The sequence below is a fragment of the Natator depressus genome, chromosome 25 (assembly GCF_965152275.1).
Source record: "Natator depressus isolate rNatDep1 chromosome 25, rNatDep2.hap1, whole genome shotgun sequence".
Classification (NCBI taxonomy): domain Eukaryota; kingdom Metazoa; phylum Chordata; order Testudines; family Cheloniidae; genus Natator; species Natator depressus.
This window is the reverse complement of record NC_134258.1, coordinates 12,129,779-12,149,036: the sequence shown is the minus strand read 5'-3', so window position 1 is coordinate 12,149,036 and position 19,258 is coordinate 12,129,779. Positions and strand designations below refer to the sequence as shown.

Sequence of the window (19,258 nt, the reverse complement as noted above, 5' to 3'; positions counted from 1 at the left end):
GGAATAGGCTGATGGTATCAAAGGGCAGATCTTGAATAGCACTCTACACCTCTCTAGGGAAATGTGAGGATTGTAACCATGAGTATCCCCTCATAACAATAGCCATCCCCCTAGATGCAGTATCTGCTGTGTCCACCATGGCTTGGAGGGAAGTTTTGACCAGCAATTTCCCACATCCACTAAGGCCTGGAAGCAGCCCTATCCTCTCTCAGGGAGCTTGTCCTTAAATTCCAAAAACTTATTGTAATTAGTAAAATCATCTTTGGCCAAGAGGGCCTGATAATTTGAGATCCTGAACTGGAGGGAGGTGGAAAAGAAGACCTTTTCTCCACAGAAGGTTGAGTGGTTTGTGACCCCTAACAGAAGGAGTAGCCTTTGGATACCATTGCTTGGACCACTCTGTAGCCACCTGCACCTAAGTGGTGGTTGAGAGAACAAAAACTCTTCTCTTTGGACAAATCAAAGTCGCCCTTCTCAGCCCTCTTGGGAGCTGTCTTTGCCGGATCCATGATGTCCTTGTTGATGTGGAGGGGCCGCTCGACTGGGACCGGAAGGCTGCAGAATGTCTAGTAGACAGTGCTGAGGCTCCTAGATTTCCTCATGCTAAATCTGTAGCTTTGCAGTCACCTCGGGCATGATATCACCTCTTGATATTGTTTAAAGTTGTCCAGCGGAGACAGAGAGGCTGGAGGAACCGCCTCATCTGAAGATGATCAGACTGCTCCCGGAACTATCAGACCCAGCTCACCTTCCTCTTCCGAACATTCTGGCAGGACCAGTCGTGGGTGTCCAGGCGATAGCAGATAGGACTCCAATGCTAATCCTCGGAATCTAGAGTAAGGCTCCCACAGTCCCCAATATTGCCAGTAGGATGGATCAACGGGTGGAGAAGAACCCCATGGCATAGGTTACCACCTGTCTCTTGGCCAATCATACCTGGTTGAGACCGGAACCCTAATCTTCTGGGGCTCCTGTCTCATGCCACTTCCACCCACTGCCACAGAGACTCCTGCAAGGCCTCTCGCTCATCTGAAGAGAAAGCCGGATCCCTTCTCTCTGGTGGAACCAACGGTACCAATGGTTGCGCCTCAAGGCTGGCAGGCAGGATGGGAGAACGACTCTGCCTCGTCGGGATGGTCTCTTCCTCTGGTGTCACAACACCCCGGAATAGATGATCCCAATGGGAGGGGTGATTGCAGATAAGGAAGTGTGAAGATGTCCTCCAGAGAGACGTAGGTCTCTGATCGCACTGGGGCCTGCGAAGAGTCCACTGGCGGAGCCATCAGAACCAGCGCTCCCCTGGTCAAAGGGGCAGTCAGCTCCCTAGGAGAACGTACCACATCGGCTCTAGAAGCAGATGGGAGCAGTAGGAGCTGTTTATCCCAAGGCTTCCCCATCTGACCCAATGTCAGAACCATCAGATCCGTACCCATGTGTGTCACCTTCTCCTATCCAAAAGATTTACTCAGGCCTATGTCCTTAGCAGCCATGCACGCCTGCTTGCTTTAGGAGGGTTGGGAAGTATCCTCTCTCTTCAGGGCAGTTTTAGACGAAGACGGCTTGTCCTTATGTCTACGGGAGTGTCCACTGCTCTCAAGTGAAGCCCTCTCCTTGGGTTTAACAGTCTTCATCTCCATTCGCAAGCTCGTGCTCAGAGAAGGGCTGCCCGCTTGATGAAACTGATATAAGATGGGGGGTGGGGGGGTCTCCAGCCCGGATATGATTGGGGCTTGTCTTCTCCATGAGATGTTTTCTGAGTCTCAGTTCCCTATCCCCAAGAGTTCCGGGGGGAAAGAGCGGCAGATACCACACTTGGCAGAAATATGAGCCTCACCCAGGCAGCATTGATGTTCGTTCGTCACTCACTGAAAAGGAGTATGGCAGAAAACACAGTTTTTGAACCCTGAGACCATGGGCATAATCCCGGACTTCTTAGGAGGGTCTGGGGCGGGGGTGTCCCTGAGTGAGGAAGAAAGAAAAGGCGGGGGGGGAGGGGGGAAGACACTAACTTCTAAAACTAACTATATAAAATATCTTACAGCAATGATAGCAGTAAAAAACGAAGCTGAGGACACTACAGATTCTGACTCAGACCATGCAGTGCTAAGAAGGAACTGGAGAGATATGGGCCTGCACCCCCTTTTATGCCCTCAGTTTAGAGCACAAGGAGAGCTATAGCCCATGTGCAGGCAACAGACAGGGCTTACAAACAATTCCAGACTCAGGAGTACCGTGTACATGCATGTCCCATGTGCGGAATGCACACAGGAACCATCACTTGAAGAACAACCTAATTTTTACTTATTTCTTAACCTAAACCGTCCTATAAGCTACATCCTAAATCCAGAGATTTTAAAACCTTCTGAGGCAGAGATTTGGGGCCAGATCTTCAGCCGGTGTATATCCGGGTAGCTCCAGTGAAGTCACTGAGGTACAGCAGCTGAGGGTCTGGGCCTCCATCTTTCTCTGTACATTACTCAGCACAATGAGGCTCTGAGCCTGACTGGGGGTTTTTGGGTGCCGAAAAACAAATGTTTATTAAGAATAAGGCTAAAAATAAGGCAAATCTGCAATTCAGAGCAAAAAGTGCCAGTTCTGGAGAAGCCGTGCAGCTGGCAGATCACCAGCCCAACCATGTGGAATACTCAGTCACCTCCAAAACAGTTTCATGAAAACCTTAATGCAGCCACAGTGACAACAGGAAGAGATATCAACAAGCGAACCCAGACACCGCTTTGAATACGGGCAAAAGATTTAAGCATGACACACATAAAAGCTTTAACAAAGACTGCACTGACATGAGAGGAATGTATTAAGGCACCAGCACAATACATATCCTAAATAATTGCAATGGAAAAATTGTATTTGCTGGGGAAGAACACCACAACCTATGCAACTAGATATTATTGGAGGGGTCATGGCTTTTACAAAGGGGGCCACTATCAAGTTAAAAAAAAAATCACTAATTTATCGAGATTTTTAATCACCCATCACCACGGCATCTGAGCACCTTCCACAAGAAGTAAAAACCCCAACTCCATACCTGTGTTAACTAATGCCACATTAGAGTACTATAGCTAAAAGGAGTTTAAACAATGTTTTGCCATGTACCGTCCTTATGTTGTGCACCCGGACAAAGCTACATGAGTTACAAATGCAAATTTTTAACAGTGAGGGTAATTTACCACTGGACCGTATGACCAATGGATGTGGTAAATTCTCCATCACTTGAGACTCTAAATCAAGACTGAAGTTCTAACAGAGATGTTCTATTTTAACCACAAATGATTGGGCTCCAGGCAGGAATCACTGGCCTGTCCGCTGGGGAGGCTCAGACTAGATGATCAGCCTTAAATCTACAAATCTAGGCAGTTTCACTTTCTGGTGCTCATGACCTAGCAGGAAGCTGGAATATTTGGGTTGCAAACAGGGCAGGGGACTGTTTAAATGCCAACAGCAGAACCACCACTGGTTTATGACTGACCTATAAAGCGTGGCACACAAGGTCTAGCATGAGTTTAACTAAATCCATCTAAACCACAATTTTGGCTAATCCAGTGCAAATTCAGTGTGTGGCCCCAATCCTGTAACTAATTCCACTTGGGCAGGCCCCCGCGCCTGTACGCAGCCCCAGCACAGCCAACAGGGACCACCACGCAGGCGCAGAAGTCTGCCCACATGCAGGACTGGAACTTCATTATGCCATTCAGTGGTCTGATCCACAGGCCCTTGAAGCCAATGGAAAGATTCCCATTAATTGCAATGGGGTTTGAACCAGGCTCCCATTCCAGTTGAGTACTGGATTTCACTACCTGTGAGGTCTACTGGATGTTTCTTCCCTCAACAGGTATTCTCGGACGTGGGCTTGGGCTTGTGCCTTTGATCCAGTGATGTAAGAAATAAAAGACTAAAATGTAACATCTGAGCCATTCATCTCGAGTTTAATTTTAGGGGCATCTTCTCTGTTCTGTGCGCACACAAACTCATTAGCATGCATCAAAAGTACAGCATCCCCTTTAATGTTTACTCCTCCTTAGATGGCAAAAATTGTTGTGTGAATTCCTTCTCCAATTAGCGATGGTGCTCACAAAAATATTGTTCTGTTGCCAGTGGAGTTAGGTTCATGTCTTTCCTTTATACTCTTATTCCCCAGTGCGCCTTAAGCAGGGTGGAGGAGGGGGAGAAAAGGACACACATGCACGCACACACTGCAAAACCGCCCTCTTTACAAATTTTTTTAAAAACAACAATTAACATTTCTAAGGGAGAGTCCTTCCTGGATGAAATGCCACTTCCACTCACCTTTCCATCTTGTAAGGAAGAAAAATAAAGATCAGAAGGAGAATTTAGATTTAAAGCCAACTAAGTAAAGTTAATTTTTTACAGAGAATCTTGCTAGCTGTAGAGAGGGGCTTTGTTGAGTGGCACAGAAGAGACATCAGAGAACCTACAGCAGACTTTAAAAATATTTCCAGCTATCTTTATGCTGAAGAGGAACGTGCTGTCTATATTACAAATGCATAGCGAGCCAACATTTCCGAGCAGATTTGATACTCCCCGTTCATTGCAGGAACAATGTTTGCAGCTGTGAACTGAGTAAATACAGCTACCCCAAATGGCTCCTGCAAATATCCTCTGTACCTTGCCATGTGGGGGTTTATGCATAAGTGAAAATGGTTACAAGCACAAAATTTAGAAGGTGCATGTGGAAGTGCAGCCTGCAGGGGGCACTAGAACACCCCAAAGTTATGCGTTTTGTTTAGCCTTAAGGGTGTGTGGCAATAACTTAATTGAAGCAGCAAGTACAATATTTTACCATGAAAATGCAGATATTTTCCTGTTCAATGTCTGATCGCTGTCTTTTATTCAGTAACACTGTAACATCCAATTCAAGGATCTCACAGCACTTTACAAGTATTAATACATTTACCCTAGGCACTCCTGAGAGGTGACTATTTTTATTCTAGTTTTAGTGAACCGGAAACAGGCATAATGGGGATGTGACTCACCCAAGGTCACACACTCAATCAGGAATAGAACCCAGGTCTCCAGAATACACGTCCTAAAAACTGGACCATGCCGCTTCCCTTCACCAGAATAAAACAAGACTCCAGAATCCTAAGCGGCAATGCTCACTGCCGGGCTGTGGGGGCAGCGAATAGGGACAATGGAGCAGAAGACTTGAGCATCATTACTTGCTCTGCCACTGACCTGCTGTGTGACCCTAAGACAGGTCACTTCACCTCTCTCTACCAGAGAATATGGGAAATGACTGCCTAGGACGGAGTACTGCAGAAAGGGATCTGGGGGTCATAGTGGACCACAAGCTAAATATGAGTCAACAGTGTAACGCTGTTGCAAAAAAAGCAAACATCAATCTGGGATGTATTAGCAGGAGTATTGTAAGCAAGACTTGAGAAGTAATTCTTCCGCTCTACTCCGCGCTGATTAGGCCTCAACTGGAGTATTGTGTCCAGTTTTGGGCGCCACATTTCAGGAAAGATGTGGACAAATTGGAGAAAGTCCAGAGAAGAGCCACAAAAATTATTAAAGGTCTAGAAAACATGACCTATGAGGGAAGATTGAAAAAATTGGGTTTGTTTAGTCTGGAGAAGAGAAGACTGAGAGGATATGATAACAGTTTTCAAGTACATAAAAGGTTGTTACAAGGAGGAGAGAGAAAAATTGTTCTTCTTAACCTCTGAGGATAGGACAAGCAAATGGCTTAAATTGCAGCAAGGGCGGTTTAAGTTGGACATTAGGACAAACTTCCTAACTGTCAGGGCGGTTAAGCACTGGAATAAATTGCCCAGGGAGGTTGTGGAATCTCCATCATTGGAGATTTTTAAGAGCAGGTTGGACAAACACCTGTCAGAGATGGTCTAGATAATACTTAGTAGTGCCTTGAGTGCAGGGGACTGAACTAGATGACCTCTCAAGGTCCCTTCCAGTTCTGTGATTCTTTGGTATATACCCTCCCTCACGGAGTGCTTGGAGATTTATGAACAAAAACCCCTTCGTAAGAGTTAAGTATTACAGTAGGGTTTGTTTTTGCTAGCAGACCACATTCACACACACACAAACTATTGTTCATCTCTTCCCTACGCTTGATACATAAGCATCATGAAAACCATGGCTAGAGCCCTGCCATACAGACTTCTGTAATTCTGCCACCATGGAAGAAAAATGAAAAATAGTTTCCCCTCCACTCTATTAAGCGCTGCTGTCAGTTTCAACAGCATTCCAGCAGCGAACAGATGACAGTACAGCCAGGAGAGTTTACAGCCATTCAGAAAGTGGCTTGCAGTTCCCATTTCAGGCAGCGAAAGTTGTATCCAGATCACTTTAACGGACGTTAATATAAAATCAGGGCAGACCACTGCGGGCTGGTATGTGTGAACCAAATCCCGCATCAGACAAGCTCAGGCTGTCTCTCTCCCCATCCAGAGAACATACCAATTGGCTCTTCCCACCCCAAGGGAGTGTCTCACTATTTCAGCACTCCCATGAATATGTAGGAAGGGTGTACAGAGATTTCATCCACTCCATTCTAGCTCAGCCTTCCCTCTACTACCCTCTCATCTCTTACGTAGGCCTTCTCTGCACTAGAATTTAAAGGTGCAGTTAGCACTGTTCTGTCCCATACACATCCTTATCCCACCCTCATCACTGGAGTATCTGAGCACCTTCCCTTAGTGCATCAACAACATGACTAACCTTGACACTTGTGGTTCACTCTCTTCCCCAGGTGGGAAACTGCACGTGCAGTGTAGTTTTGCTAGGGTGATGTTATGTCCATGTTGCTCTGGGCTTGTGGTTCAGAAGGCCCATGAGAGAAGCACCCCGGCACTTGGAGAGGAAGTGGGAAGATGTGGGATGACCCTTAGCTCCTGCATGAGTTCCTTCCACAGACTCTGAGCAGCCCCCCAGCTCAGTCTCCTGCACAGACAAGCTTTACCCTTGCTTTAAAAAGTCCACATAGCATGTATGAGCAGGGAGCCCAGGGCTTAACTCAAGCAGTTTAGCAGTTATTAAAAGCCATGTGGCTTGTCTACACTAGACTTAAAACATGTTAGCTAACATCACACCTGTAAACTCAGTCTGGGCAAGGCCACACTGGCTGCAGCAACCCCAGCTTATATCCAGCCATTACAAAATTCAACTCACAAAATGGGGCCCACAAGCCTACTTCGCTCTCCACCATAGAGTCTCTGTCTTGCCATAATTAACTGAACGCTATTTGGGGCAGGAAGTGGCCTTTGTGTGTTTGGAGAGTGCCTGAAGTTACTGATACACAGTGGCACCAGCATGTAACAAACTCTCAAGGGACCCCCCATTAACAGCTCTGTTACCCACAAAGCTGGTCTCTCTCACCCACAGAAGTTGGTCCAATACAATATATTCCCTCCCCGACCTCATCCCCCCATTAATAGGCACACTCAGTGTGAGACTGCCACCTAGTGGACTACTGTATTTTAAAAATTCCATAGCAATTTCAGCTTTTTTCTGGGCCTGGATTTGGACTAATTCCTATATTTGGGCTCCATCAGGTATGAAATAAGCAAACTCCGCCGTTGAGCTATGGGAAAAAGGGCCAGCATTGCATTTAGAGGTACAGGTATCAACTGCCCTGTTCTCACTGATGGGGAAAACAGGCGGCTTGCTGCTGAGCTGAAGGAACACAAAAGTATTCAAAGAAATAAAGCTGGCACAAGGAGCGCTGTGAGGCCTCTCTTACCTGAAGCGGGGACTAGATATGCATGAAGGGGGGAGTGGGAGAGAAGAGGGTAAGTGCTAACCTGCGGAAAAGGAAAACAAGGTGCAATGTGGGAGTGAGGATCTTCATAATGCGGAAAAAGGTTAAGTTGAGACATGCAAGGAAATTCCATCAGTGGAGAGGACCAATGGGCAAGCTAGAGCAGGGCGTAAGCCACAGGGTCTGCATGAGGGACACTGATAAAAGCAGAGCACAGAGCAAGGAGTTGTAGTAAAAGGACGCTTGGTAAAATCGTAACAAGCAAAATACATCTATAGCCTCTATACCATTTTTGGTGGCTAAAAGGCAGCTGGGGATAGGAAGGATAATCTAATCTAGTGCACTGGTTCTCAATCTTTTTGGGCTCAGGACCCATTTGCAAATGTTTATAGTCTGTCATGACGCAGTAAATAGTCTGGGGGTGGAGGCACTGGGGTGGTTTTGGTCAGATCCTGCACACCGATGAAGTGAGCTGTAGCTCACGAAAGCTTATGCTCAAATAAATTTGTTAGTCTCTAAGGTGCCACAAGTCCTCCTTTTCCTTTTGCGCATACTTCTTGGGGTGACACATGGATAAAAATCCATGTGTGACTGGGAGGTGCTATGTCATGCTATGGAGATGACAGCTAGTAGCTAGACAAGACAGCAGTGCTCTCCCCTGCGTTAGCACATGCCACTCACTCTTACACTAATATCCCTGGGCCCTCTTGCTTGCAAGACATCTTTTAGCCTTAGAGTACCCAAGCAGAGAGAGAGTTTGAGAACAGAGCCCCTTGTGGATCAGCACAGCACTGGGCCCTTGGTACTGGGCAGTCTTTCAGAATAACCAAGGTCACAGTCACCGTCGCTACAAAGGAGGAATCTGTTGAAATGGAATGTTTTATTTTATTGGTTTGAAGATATGAGGGGTGGAGGCAAGTGGTGACCAAAAGGAAAATGGAAGATCAATACAGGATTGGCTGCTGTTTAAAAACAAGCACACTCCAAGGGGGAGGGAAACCACTGTGCACTAGAGTGCTTTTTTATTGACTGCCAAGCAATCTGTTCAGACCACAGGTCTCTCTCAGCACCTCAATGCTACAGATCACATTCAAGTCATGTGCAAATGCAACAAAACAAGAGTACAGTATTAACAGTAGAGCGCTGCAGCCTGGTATCACTTTGAATCAATCTCATTAACCGCAGCAAAAGCCCCAGACGATTTGCCTATTAGTTCAGCAGTGAGTAGTTCAATGCCAGTACTAGACAACTCGGTACAACCCCCCAAACAGATTAGAGAGAATTATGTAAATTTTGTTAATTAGCCTTTGGCTTAAACAACCCTAACAGTTTCAACTCTATAGCGGTTACCTGGAGCACACGCTGGTCAATGTCTGCATGAACATTAAGAAGCATCACACAATCTTGGTCCTGATCATCCTCAGCTCACATCGACTTCAGTAGTGCTCGGTGTCCTGAGAATCAGGCCCTTTGGCAACCACCGAGTCAGGCTCTGAAGCTCAAGAGTCTGGAGGGAGCAGACTGGGAAGGCCCATGGCAAGAGGCAGCAGCCAGAGCGAGTGGCCCCTCACACCCAGAACAACAGGAAGTAGGACACACATCAAAACCATTTTTCAGAAGAGGGGGTGTTGCCAGAGGCACTCTAGGAGGGCCCCAAAAGCTTTGCCGGAGGCATACTGCAGAGCGATCTACCGGGGTTGTCCACATGGAACCCAAAACATGCTTTAAAAAAAAAAATTAAAATAACCACTGAAGGCACCTCCCAGCCTGAGCTCCTCTCTTTGGGGGGAAATAAGAGACAGGATTTAAAAGCCACCATTATTAGCAATAGTCCTGCAAGGGCTACGGTGGCCTCACTCCAACTGTCCATTGCCAAGACGTCTCCACCGCTCTCAGAAGCGGCTCTCGCCACAGTGCTGACTCTCCCACTCTTCTTTTGGGTCAGCTTGGGGAGGCACAAAAGCCACATGGAGCAACAGATCTGCACTGAAAGGAGTCTTACCTTGTTGTTGTCATCAATTTTACTTCTTCCCACAAGGTACATTAATAATTTAGAGCAACCAAAAACCTGAGAGCAGGAATGTGAGGAGATAATCTTGGCTTGTGATGTGCAAAGCCAAGCTGATGTAAAGACTCCAAGACACAGAATTTAAGGTGCATTCCCCATGCTTAAGGGAAAAAATAGCCTACACAAGTCAGTTTTTAATATGGAATTGGCCAGAGGTCAGGTCAGTCTCCAGCCAGAACAGACTCAGATCAAAAAGTGCTGGAGGCTTTTCTTAGGTAGCAAGCGTCCCCTTTACACCCACAGAAATATTGCTTCTACTCGCCAGGGGGCAGAATTCACCCATTCACAGCTTATTTTGAGGGTTTAAAGAGGGACAGAGGCATCATGCCAGCCTTCTGCAATGGGGTGAATTTAGGCACCTACTCAATACCAGCAGAACTGGTATCTCACAGGTTACATACATCACTGCTATCCCCACCTAGATTTTTAATAATTACTAAGGGGACATCAAACTCCACTTAGAACATTTTCATAATAGGCCCCTAGTTTGTACCTGAATAATTGAAAAAAATTTTATATATAAAAATAAAATAGGTCCCATCTTCTTTCACCAGAATTATTAAACCATTAACACATTAAAATCATTACGGTCTTAGAATCATTCATTCCAACAGACCCAAGAAAATCAAAGATTGCAAACTCACTCTGTCCAACAGAGAAGCAGAACTTAAGGGATGAAAAAATAACTTGCCTCAGCTAATGCAAGGCCGATGAACATTACAAAGACCTGAGCCAAACTGTTAACTAACCGGCCTGCAATGCAGCGTCTGGCTTAACTGACCTGTGAATGATGCTTTACAGGAAAAGAGGTGTGATGGGAGCTGAAGGGTTAAGGCAAGCATTACCATGGGTGTTTATGGAGTACCACCCTAGAAGGGATGAAGACACCACCATTCTAATGAATCAAAACAAGCTAACTCTCTGCATCACCGGCCAAATTCAGCCATTACAGCTGCGCTCGGGTAACACAGAAAGCACACAGAAATCTCTCCATCAGTTAAAACATACAAAGGTGCTAAAATGGACATTAACAGATACAAATGAGATTAAATTTGTGACTATCAAGGTGCTCTTTGATCATACGGAAGTTGTCCTTTCAAAAATATTTTGTTTTTCAATCTTAAACAAGTACGCACCTCTTTCAGCAGGCTGGGGAGCCTACAGCTAAGAGCTAAGGTATCTGGGGTGGTAGAGGAAATCAACACTTCTAATCAGGATACCTTGGTATCGAGAAATACTGCCCGTTGCGTAGATGACCCCAAGGGACATGGTGCTCTCTACACTGTCTTGGTTCAGGACTTCAAAGCATGGCTCAGCTCCCAGAGATCACTTCTGCTGCCTGGCTGGCAGCAAACCCATTTAAGCATGGTCAATTTTTAATCATTCTCCTTGGCGCTCTTTTTGTAACAGGTCAGTTTCTCCCTCATTAACAAGACAGAATTCATTTCCGAGAGAAAGGAGCTGCTATCCCATATTTCTCTCCCAAAGATGCTTCATGTAGCGCCCAATCTGCATCGAGAACAATACAGTCCTGTAGCCTTAAAGCTGCACCTCTCCAGTAGGGGATTTTCTAGCTTACAGGCTGACTGTGTTGGGATTCTTGTAGCAATGGCACCCGATCCCTAGAGGAGAGGTGGGATCTTCAGGATTGCAGGGCTGTATGGCCCTTAATTTGCAAATAAACTGCACCCTGCATCTGCATTGTGGCTGAAGCCACACGCTTGCAAGAAGTGTACTTTAAACAGGATTGTTGCTAGCAGTGTCCATCACAGTACAAGCAGGGTCTGTACTTGATGAGGGTACAGGGAAGGAGATATTTGCTGCACACTTCTAGTACATTCACATATGACCCCTTCACCACAGGTCACTGACCATCAACACAACCAGGCTACAACAGGACATTTCTGCGGCTCACTGGGCTTATTCCATGGCTCAGCCCAGAGCACTAATGCATGGACTGAAACTGCTCCCTACACGCAAGAAGAGCTATTTTTGAACCAGCACTGCCTCAGTTTAAGATTTGCAGTCAACAGGGATCCGGCTTCAACTCCTCTTCAAGGTTATTCTGCTTTTTCCAGCCAACAGTTGTTCTTGGATGCGTTGCATTGGGAACAAGTACTTCCGACTTTCTATGCCTGACGACCTTGGACAGCAATGCCATCTGTACTGAATCTAATAGCATGGTAGATATTAAACACCTCTGCGGCAAAGGGGTCTTCTGCAGGTACTCTGGTTTGCAACTATACAAAATAGTAGAGTTTGAACATGTGTTGATCCCACAGTCTAGCCAAACAAGTTATTACTACTTCAGACTCTCCTCCTGGCTCAGTGATATGCCTTAGCTGTAAACACATTTCTCCATTCTGTAAGTCAGGTAATGACTTGTATTGTCACTGCGTCGCTTCCATCTTTGGGTTGCAGCATTAGCCCTAATAGCAACTGCAAGAACACTGATGCACTGAACCCGCTCCCTCCCTGCCCCACAGCCGCTCTCCAGCTGGCTGAACAACAGTACAGATCCATTACCTAACGCAAAGGATAGCTCCAGACCTCAGACTGATATCGCTTGACGTGGAGTCACTTATAAAGGCAATAAGTAAAAAGTAAGAGCATTGTGTGGGCAACAAGCAGAATCCAACTGCCTGATACCACTTCAGTTTCACTGCAATAGTTGCTAGAGGGTGGGATATAAATGTATACAGGATACTGACTAGATTTCGTAGGCCGGCTGATGTGGCTGCAATACTTCAGTCCATCACTAGGAATGTTAGAAACTGAAAGCCCACCTTAGAGAGTCACATTTTCGTTATCAAGAGAGTTACAACGGTTCCTGCGTGAGCAACAACACCCAGGGCAGTAGGACTTATCGTTTTACCACTCTGCCTTCTCCTACGTAAGGGAAACAGGTTCAGATCCCTCCCACACACACACCTATAAAACTGTGTGCTGTTAGCTAGCAGCCATCTTAAGCAGTTAGAAAAAATAAACCCAAGAACTGGTGAGTCAATTCTGCTGGTGGACTTGCACCTTCTCGGTCAGTCTGTGGAGTTGGAGGCATTGGTCTCACATCACCTGGAAAACAGAAGACATCCAAGCACCAGCATGAGCGTTTACAGCTTGACAGTTCTTTAGCATGCCTTGAAATAGCTGTGGGGGAGGGACATGGAGTGAGGGGGAGATGAAGGAGGGCTGTGTGCATGTGATTCTCTTCCTCTTTGAAAACACTTTGAAGGAATCAAACCCACTTATCAAGACTCCACCGCAAAAAAGTAAGCACTAAAATTAACACGTGTCCTAATGGGATAAAGACAGCTTTGAGTTAGGACACCATTGGTTCCTCCACATAAGACTGAGAAAGGTTTTAGAATCTCTAGCAGAAGCAACTATACTGCACACGTTTCCGACTCCCTGAAGAAAGTGTGTGTGTGGGCTATTGGACTACTGACTGCTTCCACTCTGTAAGGAGGGAGTGTGGTCTAGCGGATGGAGCACTAGACTGGGCACTCAGGATACCTGGCTTATTCCCAGCTCTGCCACTGCTCTGCTGGGAAAGTCACTTCACCTCTATGTCCCTATTTCCTCATCTGTAAAATGGGGATGATACTGGCTTTCTTTGTAAAGTGTTTGGAGAACTCCTGATAAAAAGCTAGGTATTATTACCCCCCTGTATGAGATCAGAACAAAACATAATGAAGAGAAAGCGATATCTGAACAAAGCCAGAGGCGCCTCCAAATGTAGAACTGTGCAGAGCTGAGTTCAGTGTTAAAAGCCAAGTTTGCTTTATTAGGTGTTCAGTCAGCCATATTCTAAACGGCAAAATTCCAAGTACCAGAATAACACTTAACTTCAAAGTGCTTTACAGACATTAGCTGATTAAATGCAAAGGAGTCTGAAATGTTTAATTTAGATGCAGCAAAAAGATTGCTTGGTTCTCAGAACAGAGAAGGTAGGAGCCAAAATGAGGAGCAGATTCCTTGAGATGGAAGGAGACTGGAGAAGAATGCAGAGACGTCAGGAGGGAGGGAAGATGATTTTAGGACATGCAATGCCAGAGCTGTGCAGGGAGAAGTTCACACGCAGTCTGCCCACAATATGCCTGCCTCTAGCTGCTGTTCTCAGTCTCCCACTTTGTGTGGGAGCATGCAGCACTCGTTACCCTCTTACATATTCTTGCACAGGAACCATCACCTGTACTCCAGACACTTCTTAAATACACCCGAACTTCCGGGGGGATAAGTCCCTTCATCTTCTTTACTCTTTGGGTCTTTCACTGCATTCCATATGCTTGGAACGGAATCTGAGAGATATGCATGCCAAACCCCCTCCCTTTTCCTTCTTTATAAAGGACCGTTCTGTGATAAATTCCAGTTCTAAGTGACCCTGGGTCATTGTGTTTGTTCTGAATTGCAACCTCCCTAGGAGAGCGACATAACTATCTAACACAGATCACCTATTGTACTGCACTGTGTCCATTGCAGAAATAACCAAAATAAAAATGATTACAGAAGAGTCCATTCAGTATTGCAGAGTGGAAGGAGGAAGAATTAAAATAGCTATGAGATGCAGAGTAAAGGGAATTATCACATGAAAAATAATTTGAAAGAGTCTTATCTTACAAAAAGCATTTAGTAGATTGTTAAAATAAAGGATTTGAAATCTGTTTACTATCTGTGTTTCACTCAGTCCCAGGAAGAAATAACCTAGACATTTTCATTTAGGGAAGGTGTTAGTAAGCTTCTATTCAGTTTCACTTGCTGGTTTTCATGCATTAGCACCATGCTACAAAGCTGAGGCAAACAATAGGAGAAACCTTGTTACAGAAAAAAAAAAAAACCCATCCCATTTCCCTTCCCCCCTCCCCCCATTACTGATCTCAGGTTTTGTAAAAGCTAATTTTTAATCCATGTCTCTAATAATTTCACATGTATAAAGGCCCTTTAGTATCCCAAGCAAGACCATCTATGCAATGTCGTTCTCTTGAGACTGTTAACCCAAATGCCTGACACTGCAATTGGATCCATCCACACAGTTGGACCCTTGCACCTGCACAGAGTTTCACCTGTATGGATCCAATTGCAGATTCTGTGCCCAAGCTTCAAGCATCTTTTGAAAGCGACATTTAGCTACTTGTAAACATCCACCTACCGTCTCAGATTTCTTGTTTCAAACACTGTGTCTTCATCACTGTCCAGAGAACCCAACTCCATATTTTCATCATAGTTTGAAAGGAGACCATACTTCTTCCGCTGAGGTTTCTTCAACCTGAAATCAGTTTTGAGCTCATTCACAGGTACTTCTGATCTAGAACTTTAATTCACAAACCCTGATGTAGGCTCCCTTTTGCATACGTCATGAGCTCATAAGGACAGGAGAGGCATGGTTAGCCGAAAGGGCAAAATGAACAAAAACAGAGAATCGGGATGTTTTGTCTGTGGACTATTTATTACATACTCTCCGGTTTGCTCCTGGATAGCACATAGTTTGGCTTCAGTGGTCATCACCTGTAGAGTAGCTCAAAAATATCACCCCTACATTTGCATACCATTGCCAATGGGGGACATTAGTCAGACAGACTGTATCGGAAACAATTTAGTTGGTGCTTTTGATGGAGTGAATTTTGACCAGAACAGTAATACTAGTATAACTCCCTGTGTGGGTACTCTTATTCTGGATTCAGAGTGCCTTTTTTTCAGTTCAGTTTCCATGTCACTTTCACCAGGTCTATGCCTAGGACTTTTGCTGGCACAGTAATGCCAGTTAGGGATGTGATTTTTTTTTTTTTTTTTTTGACATTTCTATACCAGTAAAAGCTATATTGTAGACAGTCATAACAGAAAAAAGTGCTTTTATGGGTATATGCTGTGTCTACATCAGTAAGACTTGCTAACAGAGCTATACCAGCATAGCTACACCAGCAGATCTTTTCTAATATAGACAAGCCATCCAAAAGGGGCTGAAGCTAAACCAAAAAAAGTTACTCTCATTCCAGGATAAGAATGTCCATACAGGCAGTTAGACTAGTAAAAAAAAACTTTCCTGTGTAGACAAACCCTTATTAAGGCAGGAAAGGATTTCACACACTTCAGAGGGTGGAATGCTGGACTCTGTCTCTCACCTCAGGGCCTGAGGCACAAAGAACAACTACTCTGTCCCTGCTACACCAGCACGGGGATAAAGGCGATGGCAGAGTCTCAGGGGACATTTTTTCTACCAACCCCCAGACTCCTCTCAGCTTTTACAGCAGAAGTACAGAGCTACCTTCACTGAGCCCACACTCATCAGAAGAGGGTGGGGTTTTGGAGAAGCCGCTTTCTCAAGCAACAGGAGAAAGATTTCAGAGTTCCCAAGAGAAATAGAAGAATGCAGGCATGTTTTAAGGGCATGGCGTAATCTTTCTAGGAATTGCAAAAGGCTCCAGCATTTCCTCACCCTTTCTAAAGCGCCCCGCGGGAAAACAGAGAATCCACAAAGGATGACAAAGGCGTGGGAGACCGATGGCTCTCCCAGAAGCCTCCCGAGGAGGGGAGGGCTGGGGGTGTTTATTCCAGGGGAAAGTGAGTCTAGGATGTTCCCATGTCTGTTTCCCAGGAACGGCGGGGGGAGGGCGAGGAAGCCACGGAGGTTCCCAAGCCTGCCTCCTGGGGAGATGGGGGTAAGGACCCCACCCCTGTTCACACACACACACCCCCACAAAGACACTCCATGGGGCAAAGGAGATGCTCCAGGGGACGGGGGTCTACAGGGGACCCATCCCCTTGGAATATAGGGGAAAGGAAGGGAGGGTCTCATGACCAGCTTCCTTCCATTGGGATGGGTCCCTAATACGGGGAGCTCCATGTCTGCCCCCCCCCCGCCGCCGCCGCCGCCGCCTCTGCCTCTCCCGGCCGCGCGCGCCCGCCCCCCGGCCGCGCGCGCCCCACTCACCGCAGCGCCCGCACCAGGAAGTAGAGCGCGGCCAGCACGCAGAGGCCGCTGAGCACGTAGAAGCCCCGTTGCACCGCGGGCAGCCGCCCGCCCAGCAGGTCCAGGCCCCGGACCCCGCTGTCGCTGTGGTTCCCGGCCGGCCCTGTCCCGTTGGCGACGGCGGGGGTGCCCGGGGGCGGCGAGGTCCCGCCCGGCCCGGGGGAGCTGGACACCGCGCAGGCGCCGAGCAGGAAGAGCAGCAGGGGCAGGAGGCCACCGAGCTCCCGCGGGACCATGGCGGACGCACGGCAACTACCGGGAACCGCGCGCCTCGGACTCAGAGAGAGGCCAACGCACCGGAAATGGCCCGGCCCGGCGCAGCGCTGGCTGGGGTCCGGGCGGGGACTGTGGAACCCGCACACGGGGTTCCGGGCACGCGGGGTTCCGGGCAGGCTACAGAGTTGGGTAGGGGTGTCGGAGCAGTGGGGGCCTGCAAAGGGACTCTAGGGTGCAGAGGGGAACAGGGGGGAAACGGTTCAGAGGGGAGCAGAGGGTATCAGGAAGCGGAAGGAAGGTGCAAAGGGACCCCAGGGTGCAGAGGGGTATGGGGCCATGGGGGAGCAATAGGGTTTCCAGGCCCCTGGAAAAGGGACCCTAGCGGCTCTGGTGGGTGACGTAGTGGGGGGCCGGGGTTAAGGCAGGCTCCCTGCCTGCCCTAGCTCTGCGCGGCTCCCGGAAGCTGCCGCCAGGTCCTGCAGCCCCTAGGTGCATGGGCGGCCGAGGAGGCTCCACACGCTGCCCTTGCTCCAAGTGCCGGCTCCACAGCTCCCATTGGCCAAGAACCCCGACCACTGGGAGCTGCGGGGATGGCGCTTGCGGCGCGAGGGCAGCGCGCGGAGCTTCCCTGGCCGCCCATGCGCCAAGGGGCTGCAGGGCATTTGACAGGTGGGAGGGACCACGGGTATCTCCTGGGCACTCTACGAGTGTTCGGTTTGGGGCCCCAATTTGTGGGTTTTCTCCAGGGGCTGTACGCCACCATGCAGTGTTTGGTCAGGCTCAACTGGACCCTGACGGAGCCGGTCAGCTTCAGGCAGGGGGTGCATCAGTGGTGTCCACTGTCAGGCCAGCTGTATACTCTGGCGATCAAGCCCTTTCTCTGTCTCCTCCGTCGGAGGTTGACGGGGTTGGTGCTCCATGAGCTGGAGTTGCGGCTAGTCCTGTTAGTGTACACCGACGTGCTCCTCGTGGTCCAGAACCCAGGCAACTTGGTGCAGGTGGAGTCCTGCCAGGCGATCTACTTGGCGGCCTCCTCCGCCCAGGTCAACTGGGTCAAGAGCTCTGGCATGATGGTCGGGGATAGGTGGGAGATGAGTTCCCTCCCACCTGAACTTCAAGCCATTCAGTGGCGTGCGGGTCCACTGCTCTATCCTGGTGTTTACCTTTCCACCACACATCCTTTTCCACCGGAGAACTGGTGGGATTTGGAGGCCAGGGTGCGTGAGCGGCTGTGGAGATTGACAGGGCTGCTCCGGTGCCTCTCCCTGAGGGTGAGGGCGCTGGTGCTGAACCAATTAGTCCTGTCCATGCTCTGGCACTGGCCCAACACCCTGAGCCCAGCCCCAGGGCTCCTGGCCCTGCTCCAGAGGGTAGTTTTGGAGTTCTTCTAGCCAGGACTGCACTGGGTCTCTGCAGAGGTCCTGAGTCTTCCCCTGGAGGAGGGAGGACAGGGCCTGGTCTGCCTCCACAGCCAGGACCATGTCTTCTGCCTCCAGGCCCTGCAGAGAATCCTTTATGGTGCAGGTAGTCCAGCGTGGAGCACGTTGGCACACGCCTTCCTCCGCCGCCTCCAAGGGCTCTGATACAACCAGCAGCCCTTTTTTTCTCCACCCGAGGGGTCTTCCGCGAGATCTCGCCGAGCTGCCAATCTTCTACCAGGACCTCTTCCGGACCTGGACGCTGTTCTCGGCGACCAGCTCCATTGTGGCCACCAAGGGGAAAGTCCTCCTCACGGAGCCCCGGCTACACGACCCCTGCCTTCGTATGCAGGTGGCAGAGTCCCCCTCGGTGCACCGGAGGTTGTCCTGATAGAAACCACCAGAATCTGAGACCTCCTGGACTACGACGGGGGGACTGGATGGACACCCGAGCACTCGGTCAGTGCATGGGGCTCTCCATCCTTCTGACCTCCCTGCGTGTACTCCGGGAGGTGGGGGCAGCCTTGTTGCCCACCTCTCAGGTTTTACTTAAGCGGGTAGTGCGAGAGGGTGCTCCCCGCCTGCCCCTCACCCCAGGCCCTCCGGGCCTTTTCATCGGGCCCCTGTCCCTCGAGCCCTCCCGGCCCCCTCCCTTCCACAATCTGAGCCAGCTGCGTGCCCTGTAGCCAGTTTCCTTTGAACTGTGCCAAGGAAACAACTATACACGCTCATGCTCCACACATTTCACTTCCTCACCCTCGTGTCCCGCCCTGATACCAAATGGTGGGACTATTTATCACCTGTGGAGGATGAGAAACCCTGGTGGGCCAGCCTCT

At 48.3% G+C, this 19,258-nt stretch overlaps 1 protein-coding gene across 1 annotated transcript; it reads right to left on the bottom strand.

Moving 5' to 3' along the window:
• Positions 1-8,632: 8,632 nt before the first annotated feature.
• On the bottom strand, positions 8,633-17,077 carry FAM174C (family with sequence similarity 174 member C). Its single transcript, XM_074939445.1, has 3 exons — positions 16,750-17,077; positions 14,971-15,087; positions 8,633-12,896 (listed from the first exon to the last, which is right to left on the bottom strand). Exons 1-3 carry the CDS (start codon positions 17,022-17,024, stop codon positions 12,893-12,895), a joined length of 396 nt encoding a protein of 131 aa, XP_074795546.1. The 5' UTR covers positions 17,025-17,077; the 3' UTR covers positions 8,633-12,892.
• Positions 17,078-19,258: the final 2,181 nt, after the last annotated feature.